The following is a 13,234-nucleotide window of genomic DNA, read 5'->3' as shown; positions in this document are numbered from 1 at the left end:
CCCTACCCTGGGGGTCTTCAAGAGGAGGTTAGATAGGCATCTGGCTGGGGTCATCTGAACTCAGCACACTTTCTTGCCTGTGCAGGGGGTCAGACTCGATGATGCATTGAGGTCCCTTCTAACTCTAACATCTATGAGTCTGCGAACCCAGGAAAATCCTGTGAGATCCGGAAGTCTTGGGTTTAAGCAGTCTGTTGCTCTATTTTCTTGCCTACATCAGGCACCGTTTCCCCCAAAATCACCCTCCCCCCTGCAAAAATAAAGTAAATGGGGGGCATACGTATTAAGCCAGGGTTTCCGAGCCAGTGTGCTGTCCGATGTGCCATCAGGCACGTCCAGGTGTGCCGTGAACTTGGGCTGGAGCCATGCCCCCCACCTGCTGCTCTGGGGACACAGATGGATGTGGAGTGTGGCTCCAGCTCAAAATGCCATCTGGCTGGCCACATACCATGCCTTCCCATCAGCGTCCAGCTGGCCATGAACTCCCCTATTCCCAACTGCCCACCCCTGCTCTGTGTCCGGTGTGCCATGGGGCGAAAAAGGTTGGGAAACACCATATTGAGCATTAGCTGTGGCATTACTGTTCAGGCAGCTGAGGGTTATGGCTCAGTTCTTCACTGCACAGGCATTAAGGATGGTCTCTCCTTCTTTATAATGGTCTTGATGTTTCACTGATCAAGCCCACCTTTCTTAAGACTGTTGTTATCTGCTGGCTGGTCCTAGCCTCCCTTGTTTCACAGCCCTGGAGACTAGCTCTTTTAAAATCTTAGACCACCTGTGGAGACCACTCTTCAGCTGCATCTAGGGTTCTAGTTAAGCAGGAAAGTGAGGGTGGGTCAGCTGAAGATTTGGCCCTGCACCTGCTCTATGCAGCCATAACTGGAAACTTTTTATTCTTTCATCCTATCTTCAAAAACAAGCATGTGTTGTATTCCAAAGCATGTTATATGCGAGAATATATAACGTTTTCCATGCTCTTCTGACCAATATTTCTTGTTCATAGCATGCAGACAAAATTGAAAACCCTCACTCCTATTTGAAGTGTTTTAATGTATCCAGAATGTATTTTATTTTTGTTTTATAGCAGCCACTTGTCCATGTGACCATCAGTCATTTTAGTTTTTTTTCCTGTTAAACAATTTGGTATGTTTAATTCATAAATAAAGTGCAATTGAATGACCCCCCCCCTCAAGTGATGGTTTCTCCTTCCTTCAGGAAGCAAATTACTTTCTCATATAGACATTCTCACGTATGCCTTTCAACTGCAGAAGTGTTCTCCATTTGAAACAGGTTTATCACTGCAAACTACCGATGAAATAGGCTCTTGGTGACTTCCGGGTTATATATTTTTGTATAATGTTTTGTGGCTAATTGCTTATGACCACATGTAAATGAGCTGCTCATGTATCCAAACAGATATGATCACATTCTGAAGTGGGAACTCTTCCAGCTAGCAGACCTGGACACATACCAGGGAATGCTGAAGCTGCTCTTCATGAAAGAACTGGAACGAATTGTTAAACTGTATGAAGCGTACAGACAAGCCCTTCACAGTGAGCTGGAGAACCGCAAGCAGAGGCAGCAGTGGTATGCACAGCAACACGGCAAGAATTTTTAAACTAACAGGTTTTTTGGGGATTTTTTTTTAAACTTGACTTTTATGAGAACACTAAAAAGCTTTAAAAGATTATTTTCACTTTTTTTTAAAAAACCATGAACAAGTGCTTTGGTTAAAAAGGCAGCTTATTTTTGTTGATGTTGCACCTTTGTAACTATCTTCTTGAATTGTTTTCTACATATATTATGTACTGTTCATAGAATGAAAAATGTTTGTTAATCTTTCTCTGTGCAAAAAAAAAAAGTTTAGTTTATTTCGAGAGCCAGTGTGGAGTCTGAAATGGACTTCATCCTGGTATCTCCTGCTAGCAGCCAGCTGTAGTATTAAGAAGCTGACTTCTGTATTTTTAAACAGCAGCAGATGCAATTACGAAGAATGTCATGGATGCAAAACATTAAAATCGAAAGTCATCATTTTATTCCCCTTCATATGTCCTACATTAATCTCTGGAGAGAGACTGCTCTCGTTTACAACTTCAATGTACAGAACACCAACATTGTTACTTTGCAGCGGCACCTGCCAGTAGTGCAGAAACAGATGCTTTTCAATCAGAATAAAATGCTTCATCGACAAAATGAAGCATGAGGTTGCCTTATCTTTTTACTCTGTTTTTATGCAGCGGATCACTTTAGATCTGCCACTAGTCTGCACAGAATTTTGTCAGAGGGAAAATGACCTGCAAGCCTCTCAGAGACTAAGACCAGCACCTACGCATGCTGAGCTGACTGTAGTTTATAATGAGGCATGTTGGGCGATGTTAGAATTATCCAGCTGACTTTATCACCCTTAACTCTCCATGATAAAATCAGGGAATTTAAAGAATCAAAATTTTTTTGCAAAAACATTGTCCTGTAGCAAAGTTCTCTTTATACATGATTTTTTAAAAATTGTACAGGTACCCCTTCCAATATTTTCTTGGGTTCCTTAGCTGTCTGAAATGTTATTTATGGATCCTTTTTAGTGCAATAATTATTGTTGCAGACAAGAACTACATTTCCTGTAAATCACTTCAATAAATTTGTTTTTTGATTAATAAGTGTGGATGTGATTGATTTGCCTATCCAGAATTTCAAGTGGACCGTGGCAGCTGAAAAGTATGTGTGTGATAAACATGCTTGCTGAAGGCTCTATGAAGATTAGACCACGTGTTTTTCTGTATTTGTTTAAATATTAAGCTATAAGTTGTTGCTAAAAGCCTAATTATAGTTTAAGATGTAGTGAGGCCTTGTATAAAGTAAAGCCTAATAAATTTAGTGAAGCCTAGAAGTAGTGAGGCCCTGTGGCGCAGTTAAAATTACCTTATCAAAGAAATGCAAGGCTTGTACTGCTGTTAGTCAGTCTAAGGACAGTTGAAAAAAAAGGGATCTAAGTGGTCATATGTTATCAGTGTCTTTCAGAAGCTACAAATTAGCTGAAATAGCTGGAAACAATTCAGAAGAAAGATGCAGCTCTGTGAAAAGGATTAGTTAGCTGGTGCCTGGATCAGTGGGCCCATGGACCTTGAGGAGCCCAAGAACTGCATTCCAGGGTCCTTCCCGGCACCCCTCAGACAGCGTTGTTCGGAGACGCTTGACCCCACTGAACTTTGTGGAAAGAGAAGCTTGCTGTGTATCGGGCATCAGAGGGACTGCCGATAAATCGCCGACTCGAATTGCTTTTGTCTGTCATCGTTTGTCTTGTTACTATGCGTAGTTGTGGGGTTTTTTTAAGTCAATAAATCTTTCTTACCTTTCTACCCCCAACCACACTCTCAATCTAAACACTCCGCAGGTGGCTTGGACAGTGGACATAGCACAGATATATTTTGAAAGGTAGTAAGATCCAATCTGCACAACTATGAAAGTGCTCTGATATGGGTGACTGAAAGTGACTTAGATAAATTGGAGGACTGGGCCAAAAGGAAGCTCATGAGGTTTGGCAAGGACAAGTGCAAAGTCCTGCACTTAGGACACAACAGCCCCATGCACCGGTGCAACCTGGGGGTAACTGGCTGGGCAGCAGCTCCGCAGACAAGGCCCAGGGGGCGACAGTGCACAATACACTGAATATGAGCCAGCAGTGTGCCCTTAGTGCCAAGAAGGCTACCGGCATCCCGGGCTGCTTTGGTAGGAGTGTTGCTAGTAGTCAAGGGAAGTGATTATTCCCCTCTATTCAGCCCTGTTGAGGCCGCATCTTGGAGTATTGTGTTTAGTTTTGGGCCTCCCACTATAGAAAAAATGTGGACACATTGGAGAGAATCCAGCAGACAGCAGTTAAAATGGTTTGGGGACATGACTTATGAAATGGAGCTAAGGCAACTGGGCAGATTTAGTCTGCAGAAGAGAAGCCCAAAGGGGGATTTAATCGCAACCTTCAACTCCCTGCAGGGGGGTTGCAAAGAGGATGGAGCTGGGCTGGTCTCAGTGGGGGCAGGTAACAGAACAAGGAGCAATGGGCTCAAGTTGCAGCCAGGGAGGTTTAGGTTGGATATTAGGAAGAATTGTCTCACTAGGAGGGTGGTGCAGCACTGGAGCAGGTTACCCAGGGAGATGGTTGGAAGCTCCATCCTTGGAGGTTTTCAAAACCCAGCTGGACAAAACTTTGGCTGGGATGATCTAGTTGGGGATGGTCCTGCTTTGAGCAGGGGGTTGGACTAAATCGGCAGTTCTCAACCTGTGGGTTGCAACCCATAAGTGGGTTGCAAAAATATATGAAAGGGTTGTGAACAAACTCTAAAAATGGATTTTCCTTTAAAAGAAACGTGGGAATCTGTGGCTTTTCCCTTGCGGGCTGGTGGAGTTTCAGCCTGCAAGGGGCTGTGTGGGGGTTCCCTTCTCCATGGTGGGGGACTCTGGGCAGGGGCAGTGGGTCGGACTGGCCGCTGATGTTTATGAATGGGTCTGGTACAAAAAAGTTTTGAGAACCACTGGACTAGATGTGACCTCCTGAGGTGCCTTCCAACCTTCACTTTCTATGATTCTGTGAAAAGTTGTAAGCAATAATGAGATTCTGGGAAGATTTGGTCTGCATAGCAGATGTTAAACTCAATCCATGGGCAGGGCCACAGTATATTTTAATTCTGCTGCCGTGTGTATAAAATGGGTGGCCCTCCAATGTTCCTGATCCACAGAAGATCGCCAGCTGATAGCAACAGGAGGCTGACACATGAGCTGAATGCAGAATAAAATTTCTGGGGCATTCGGTAGTATTCAGTGGGAAATAGTGCTGTCTTCTGTGTGTGCACAAGCAGTGTACAGTCCTTGTGCTGTTCGGGTGGCCACGCATCTGTGAAGTTTAAAATCTGCCTTTAAAGCATGTCATTTCCTGAGCCCAACACCTCCATGAGTCTTGCTGTATGGATGTGTGTCGTGTCCCTTAGGGTGTTTCTGGTTGTCTGCAGACCCTGGCAAAGATCTCGCTGGCTTTGCATTACTTTGTATATGGGAACTTTTCTTTAACTGTAAGATCCAGAAGCTACTTTTTAAACTGAAGTTTCCATAATGCAGAATCTGAATCTGGCCTGTGAAACAGAGTCAGATAAGATCTTGGCTGGATTGCATCTGGCCAAATAGGCCAGATGTTTGATGCCGTTGGTGCAGCTGAATGATCAACAGAAGCAAATTCCACTGCGTGCGTTTCTCAATGGTAGTCTGCAGTTGATTTTAAAGGAAATTGTGGTGGTAAGCAAAGGGCCCTTTTACGACTGATGAGATGAGCCTGCTGCTTACAACTAAACTTCTCTTAGTTATCCAGTAAAGTACGAGCTTACCTTGCTTTCTGCCATTGGAGTCTAACATTAAAATCTATGAGGGCACCGTCAATGAATACGTAAATGTTTACAATAGGATCCGCTTCATAGGAACCAAAAGCAAACTTTAATCGTTTGACAATAAAAGAATAGATAGAACTGTTGAACACATTCTATGCTGTATGTGTGTGTATATACAGAAATACAGTGAAACTTTCTCAAATACATGTACAAAGTGATCTTTTTGTGCATGAAAGTTAGGAACAGAAAAAGTTTGCTTTCCTTACAATATCATTAAACATACCATACAAGAAGAACTGTCCTTACAATTTCTGACAAAGCAAGTTAACACATTTTTTTTCACTTGTACTGATGCAGTCATGTAGTCATGGCAGATATGAGGAAAACGTTAATTGATCGAAAACCTTTGGTTACATGATATGCTCGCTCAAATTCTGGGAGTAACGGAAGAAGAGGTCGTCCTTCCGAAGACTGCCAAGATGCTTTCTGGAAAACTTGTAGTCCTATTACCACATCATTTTATTAATGCCTGTAGAATAACGTGTATGGATTTAAAGCGGAAAACAAGATTTCCTAAATCAGCTGGAAATGATGTTTGATATTAAAAATTATAAGAGCATTGTATATATTTGCAGCAAAATAAATATGTACATATTAACAAAATGAAAACATGCCTATATCTTCCCATCAAACAGTGTTGCCAAACTTAAAAAGCAAACACATCAAACCGGCTTACAAGCACATTTTGTTTTTTCATTCTCCCTTTTCCATTTCAGGAGCTTCAGACACTTGAGCATAGGTACAACAGTGAGAGTATTTAACCGATGAGAAGGCGGAGGTGTTCCTGTCATGCAGCTGCCTGAGAGCCTCCAGTTTACATCTTCTTCTTTTCTGAGCCTTCGGCAGATTCTGCTTTCTGTGCAGGGAATGCATGGTGGTACAAATGTCTGTGCGTTGCTGCTGCGCTATAAAGTTTGTACAGAGCCTAAAAAAAAAGACAAAGTATTTAATTCTTAGCTCAGTATTTTATGAAAAGTTACAGTAGCAGGCTCAACAGTCACGATGGGCACCTGGGATGCAGTGAATGACTTGCATCTCCATTTCCTTGACATAAAAGACATATAGATTGAACCCGCTATCTTTACACGGTCTGCTGTTTAGAGGGAGAAAAGCAATACTTAACCCAACCATTAGGGACTTGACTTTTCTTCCATTGAGGAATGCCAATGTCATGCCTTTAAATATGGATTAGTTACAGAAGCATTCCTTACACGCCAGCTTTAAGGACTGCTAAAGCACTGCTCATGCAATGAAAGACTTTTTACAAATCCTATCAAACCTGGGGACCCTGATTTCAAGTCCCACACTTGTCTAGTAAGGGTGGTCTCCTGCACACATTGTACTTCGTGGTTTTAAGCTGGCGGTACATACAATATACCCATTCATTTTGCTGTTGAACATGCCATGTAGCAGATTTCAGGCATCCAACGTGCACACGTTCTGTAGACAAATGCATATCATTTCATTTTCAACAGTGTCTTGCTAGTGGCATGCGTGTTGCTATCTTCTAGATGAGACCACACAAACCACTACAGAGACACTGATTTGCTAGACGATAAGTATTTTTACCCCCATTGTTTGTGGAGAATTCATTGTGAATACAACCATGTCTTTAAAAAATAGTTTTGACCAAGCATTAAATGTTCAAGCCTAAGGCTCTAGGTTAAAGGAGTATTTGCTATTCATCGTGGCCATGCAAGCTCAGAGTGACGTGAATCTGTTGGTTTTCTTTCATCAACATGAAGGTTGCCCTGTTCCCAGGACGAGAGCAAGGCCTGTGCCACTGGGACCGTTGAGTGGAGGAAGGAAAAGGAGAGAAATCTTGGCCTATGGCCTACCCTGTGGGAAGCCCTGTAACTTCTGCAGACAGGTCTGTGGCTCAAGGATGGGACTCAAGTTGCCTCAAGACCCATCAGCGAGCCATGGTAGAGACCATCCTCCAATCGAGGGCTGGCCAGCAACGACGACGAGCACCTGTGAATCAGCACCCTCCACTTTCTTCACTGGAGGCCATTGCTGCGGGAGTGCGGAGCAGTTTGCCGGTGCCTCGGTGAGTCTCCATGTTGAGCTGAAAAGTGCAGGAGGTGTCAAGAGACACCCTTGCAGCTAGTAGAAGACAAATGGGGGGCAGTCAGTAAACCTCCATGAACCCCCATCCCCTTAATGACCAGCAGAAGCATCCTGGGAAGTAAAGCGAGTTACTATCCAGTGAAAACGCTGCTCCTGGGTGGGCTGCGAACAAACTTGGCGTCGGCCTCCCCGTCAGGCAAACAGGTTGGTTATGAAAGGACAAGGCCTGCTTTAGGAGGGGTCTCTCTCAAACCAGGGGCAGGGCAGGGTGGCACCATGGAGACCAACTCGAAACTGAGCTCTACGAGGGATGTGCTGAAGCCCGAGGGGAGATTTAAGGGTAAGTGTTAGTGCCAGGGGGCTCTGGCAGTTGGACTTGTGGGTCCTGGTCCATGGCTACTTTGAGCCCAATGGTCTCCAGTGCAAACGCTGTCAAGCCCAGCTGTGCTGACCAAGAAGCCAAGCTCACGGCCGCTCTTATCAGAGAAAAGTTGGTGCTGACTGCTCAAAACTTCTGCTAAGCACAGCTGCACCTCCTGCTCTGCCTGAGCGAAGAGAAACAGGCTGGCAAAGAGTGGGCCCAATTTTCAGCAACCAGAAGGTCTGAAGGACCCCAGGTAAATGCAATACAACTTCCGGAGGGAGGTCAGCATTGGTGCCTGGGGTATTGGGCCCGGCGGTTGTTCCCATTGCCTGGCATGGAGAGAGACAGTGCCCAGGAGGCCAGAGCCAGGGCTTGTGGCTGAAGTCTGCTAAAAATTCGATTTCATCCCCGACACTAAGAACGTGCCTTAATCTTACATTGTCAACTCTGGGATTGCTTAGAATAAGCTTCCCTCTCCTTGTTTAACGCAAATCGGAGGCTCTCATAACACTTTTAATGGTGCTTTTCCAGTTGTCCTTCCTCACAACTCCATGGCAGTCTACAGAGAAGAGCCACTGAGAGTGCCCTGGAGGTAAGGGGGTTCTTTGTCTTCTGCTACTTGTGCACAACCAGGAAAGGCCCCTGGCCCAGATTTCCATGTGGAAGTCCACAGGCAAGAAAATCATTTTTCATTGAGATGCTCCAAATTCAGGTGCTTCTGGGTACCAAGGTAGGCAGTTTTTGACAGCCAGCTGGGAACGGCAGTGAGTCAAATTGTGTCTCCACAGGGCCCCTGCTGGATGGTTAAAAGTCTGCTGAGAGCTTGGTGGCACCACAGCCCAGGAGCTGCCGGGGTCCCCGATGGCATCTGGTCTCAGGAGGAAGGCTTCAACCAGCTCGGGGGGAAACTGCTTGAAAAACCAGTGACCAAGTACAAGCTGCCGTTCAAAGAGCTCCACGGCTGGTGGGTTCCCCTGGCTCTCGCAGCCTGATCCGCAGCGCTCGTTTGGTCCTGTCACCGAATCGTGACACACAAGCTCTAAGAGCAGGGGCGCTAGGACATTGCTCACGCTGATGGGGAAGATACATGTCAGTGATTCCCAACCTTTTTAGACCGCGGCCTGGAAGTGACCGTGGACCGGCAAACTGCAGACCGACAAACTGCAGTCCGGAAGTGACCAGCATGCCGTGGACCGGCCGCCAACCCTTTTTCATACTTTGTATAAAATGTCTGTGCCTATACAGAGTATAAAAAAGGGTTGGCTGCCGGTCCACAGTATACCGGTCACTTCTGGGCTTCTGGTCCAGCAGCCAACCCTTCACGGCTCAGTCCTGGGGGTTGGGAACATCTGAAATACATGACAACTGGGAAACACTCATGCCGCCCTTTTCAGTCTGCAGGTCCCAGTGCTTTGGCTCAGGGCTGTCCAACTTTCATGCTGCTGTGATGAGCCATAGTCTCCCCCAGGCTATGCATCCCACGGATGCCCCCTGCCGCTGCACCGTGTGCCTGTGACCTTCCTCTTCCCCACCCCTCATCCTGCTGCATCAGACCCCAGACTCAGCCACAGCTTCCTGCACTGTCCCACCCCCTGGGACCAGGGCGGGAATCAGCAGAGGGAGGGAAGCCCTGTGATAGCAGTCACAGATGTGGGAGAGCAGTGGCCAGTCGGGAGCCTGGCAGCTGCACATCAACCCCTCCTGGGCCGCATGTGGCCTGCAAGCCACCGGATAGGCAGCCCTGCTATAGCTACATCTAATTCCAGTTCCTTCCAGGACAGCCCTGCAAAGCAGCCTGGCATCTCACCTGCTGTCCAGAGAAACAGACTGCATCGTGGAAGTGATAAGTGACAGAATGGGGCATGGATCTGGATTATGGATTTGAACGGGATGGTTTGCATAGGATGATCCAGCCGAGGATTGGACTAGATGACCTCTGGAGGTCCCTTCCAGCCTGACTTCTCTGTGGCTTTATGGGAGTCTGAATGCCACTCCTTTAATCTAAGCACCAGACAGCATTGCCCATAAAGCATGATTAATAGCAGGGCAGGGGAATCTGCTTCTCACTGATGTGACAAAGGCAGGGTTTATCCTACAGGGCACAGAGCAAAACACCTGACCCGGTGGTTTCCCTGCAGAAGGTGGTACGTGGGGAGGTAAGTGAGATTTGCCATGTCTCTGATTTTCACTTATTCTGACGTACATTCACATCCTGGGAGCGGTGAACAGTGCTTTCGGGAAATGCAAGAGGAGAGCCTTGGCTCCTCACCGAGGGGAAATTGCCATTAGTTTCAGCAGGAGTGCTGAGTGGCAATGCAAGACTTGGCTGTTAGAAAAGAAACCAGTTTTCAGGCCTCCCCGTTTGAGCCAGCACAAAAAAACTGCCCATATTAACCTGGAACGTTAAAAGCAACAGAGCACAACTTCTGCCTGGCACAAGCAAGTGATTCAGATCAAATGTTTGGTAATCAAATGCCTCCCTATATTCATAATTTCATAGTTAGTAGGGTTGGAAGGGACCTGAGCAGATCATCTAGTCCGACCCCCTGCCATGGCAGGAAGGAGTACTGGGGTCAAACGACCCCAGCTAGGTGTTCAGCTAAGCTCTTCTTAAAGCCCCCCAGGGTAGGAGCCGGCACCACTTCTCTTGGAAGCTGGTTCCAGACCCTAGCCGCCGTGACTGTGAAGTCGCGCATCCTGAAGTTTAGTCTGAATCTCCACTCTGCTAGCTTCTGACTTATAACTGGTCACTCCTGGCGGTGCTCGGGGGAACAGGGACCCCCCCAGTGCCTGCTGGTCCCCCCCGACTAGTTTGCAACAGGCCACAAGATCCCCCCTCGGCCTTCTCTTGTGGAGGCTGAACAGGTTCAGGTCCCATAGCCTCTCCTCATAGGGCCTGCCCTGCTGCCCCCTGACCGTGCGAGTGGCCTCCTCTGGACCCCCTCCATGCTGTCCACATCCCCCCTGAAGTGCGGCGCCCAGCACTGGACGCAGTCCTCCCGCTGCGGCCTGACCAGTGCCGCATAGACGGGGAGGATCACCTCCTTGGACCTGCTCAAGATGCATCTGTGGATGCAGGACAAGGTGCGGTTGGCCTTCCTGACCGCGTCCCCACACTGCCGGCCCATGTTCATCTTGGCATCAATGATGACTCCAAGATCCTTTTCTGCCTCTGCACTGCCGAGAAGGGAGTTCCCCAGCCTGTAGGTATGGTGCCGGTTGTTCCTCCCCAGGTGCACCACCTCGCACTTGTCGGTGCTGAATCCCATCCTGTTCTCATCCGCCCACCCCTGTGACCTGTCCAGGTCCGATTGCCGCCTGTTCCTCCCATCTAGCGTGCCCACATGCCCCCACATCTTGGTGCCATCAGCAGATTTGAACAGGTGCTTTTTACCCCCTCGTCCAAGTTGCTGATGAAGATGTTGAACAGTGCAGGCCCAAGGACCGAGCCCTGGGGGGCCCCACTGCCTACGTCCCTCCAGGTCGAACATGCCCCGTCCACCACCGCTCTCTGGGCGCGGCCCTCCGGCCCGTTGGCGACACATCTGACTGTGTGGGTGTCGACACCACAGCCCCCAGTTTCTTAATGAGAACGAGGTGAGAGACAGTGTCAAAGGCCTCCGAAAGTCCAGGAAGACGATGTCCACTGCTCCCCCTGCGTCTAAGGATTTGGTGACCTGGTCGTAGAAGGCCACCAGCTTGGTCTGACAGGACCTGCCACTGATGACCCCGTGTTGGTTGCCCCTAAGCATGATCTCCCCCCAGCCCCTTGCGGACATGTGCCAGGATAACTCTCTCAAAAAGCTTGCCCAGGATTGAGGTAAGACTAACTGGCCTATGGTTTCCCAGGTCCTCCTCCCTCCCCTTTTTAAAGATGGGAACCATGTTAGCTGTCTTCCAGTCCTCCGGCCCCACACCAGAGCCCCACGAGTGCTCGTACAGCCGTGCCAGGGGTCCCGCAATGACCGCAGCCAATTCCCTCAGCGCTCGGGGGTGGAGATCGTCCGGACCCGCTGATTTGAATACGTCCCGTCCCCCCAGACGTTCCCTGACTAGATCCTCCCTGACCCTTGGCCAGTGCGCCTCCCCTGGGGCCGGAGGGGTCCCGGTGAGGGCTGATCTGGTCCCTGCTCAGGAAAATGGAGGCAAAGAAGTCGTTAAATAGGTTAGCTTTGTTGTCTGGTGTGACGACCAGATTTCCTAGCGTATTCTTTGGATTTCTTTTCCCCACAGGCTTCAACTTCTTCCTAGGGCTTTTGGCTGTGAGCTTGTGATTGGATCCACGTGTCCTGACTTGTGCATCTGCTGAAGAGCACCCCTGGTCTGTCTGGCCGGATACAGGGCTTTTCAAAGTATGTTTGGAGAGATACTGGTAAGGCAGATGGACTTTCTTGCTGGCTAATGGCACAGGGAGGCTGCATTCCCAGGCAGCGTAGCCTGTTAACTCTCTTGTTGCTCCACGAGGAGCAGAGAGGTGGGATTTTCAAAGGAGCCTAATGTGTTCAGGTGCCCAGCTCCCCTTGGGAAATTCATGGGGAGTTAGGCACTGAGCTCCATCCACCGCTTTGGGAATCCCAGCCACTCCAGGAGTCTTTCACATTTCTACAAGCTACAAAAAACCGAAGTCGAGCCAAGTAACTTAAACATGCATACAGCACGGGGACTTTCTCGGTGAAGGCGGGCGAGCTGGCCTCTCCGTGCCAGTCAGCCGCATGCCCTCAGGACGGTAGCTGTGCAGAAAGGACAGATGATGAGGCATGCAACCAGGGGAGACGTGTGACAACCGTAAAGCCACTTACCTCATTTGTGCTTCCCTGTGGCAAAGGCAGTGGGAAAAGGAAAAAATAGCATCCGTGTGTATCATGCGCTTTCTCGGTAACGTTACAGCATGCAACTTCGCGTACACCGCCTTTTTCTGAAGGGTAACACTCCCCAGCTCCCTCTATCCATTAAGCCTTTCCCTTCCAGAGAGTCCTCAAATCATGCTCCCTGGGGTATCAGTGCTTCCCGAAGGGCTTTGGGTCCCGTGCCCTCCTTAAGGCGGTTGTACTGCTCTGTATCCCTATCATTGCACGTTCTGGATAATAAAGAAAGCATCACTTTACAACCATGTGGGAACCTCACCAGCCGCCCCAGAGGGATTGTAGTGTTCCCTTCCCCACGCCGGTCTCTCTTTGCCCTCTTCCTGCATTCCCATTCCCTCCTCGCGTGCGCCCTCTCGTTCGCCGCATCCCTGCAGGGGTGCTCGTAGCCCAGTTGGAGAGACCGCCCTAGAAACATGGCTCCAAGACCTCGAATCATACGCCACGGGCTGCGACCTGGCCCACACTACAGACACAAGTCTGCTACAACTTGGTTTTCCCCCTTCACGGAT

At 48.4% G+C, this 13,234-nt stretch overlaps 2 protein-coding genes across 6 annotated transcripts in view; one reads left to right on the top strand and one right to left on the bottom strand.

The window, feature by feature from the left end:
* SAV1 (salvador family WW domain containing protein 1) overlaps positions 1-2,651 on the top strand; it is a 28,120-nt gene extending 25,469 nt beyond the window's left edge. For 2 of the 3 annotated variants that reach the window (XM_019550947.1, XM_019550948.1), the window contains exon 5: positions 1,417-2,651. In XM_019550947.1, the coding sequence (XP_019406492.1) occupies positions 1,417-1,618 (202 nt within the window). In that variant the 3' untranslated portion in view covers positions 1,619-2,651. The remainder of the gene's footprint in view (positions 1-1,416) is intronic. The other variant, XM_019550949.1, reaches the window with a different exon arrangement.
* A 2,793-nt stretch (positions 2,652-5,444) lies between these two features.
* Positions 5,445-13,234, bottom strand: part of ATL1 (atlastin GTPase 1) — a 44,195-nt gene continuing 36,405 nt past the window's right edge. The window contains exons 13-14 of one of the 3 annotated variants that reach the window (XM_019550944.1): positions 12,660-12,674; positions 5,445-6,351 (exon numbers count right to left, since the gene is read on the bottom strand). In XM_019550944.1, coding sequence (XP_019406489.1) covers positions 6,241-6,351; positions 12,660-12,674 — 126 coding nt within the window. In that variant the 3' untranslated portion in view covers positions 5,445-6,240. The other 2 variants (XM_019550945.1, XM_019550946.1) reach the window with 2 other exon arrangements.

Source organism: Crocodylus porosus, unplaced genomic scaffold (assembly GCF_001723895.1).
Source record: "Crocodylus porosus isolate Cpor-Errol unplaced genomic scaffold, CroPor_comp1, whole genome shotgun sequence".
Taxonomy (NCBI): Eukaryota; Metazoa; Chordata; order Crocodylia; family Crocodylidae; genus Crocodylus; species Crocodylus porosus.
The sequence above is the reverse complement of the archived record's forward strand: the minus strand, read 5'-3'. Positions and strand labels throughout refer to the sequence as shown.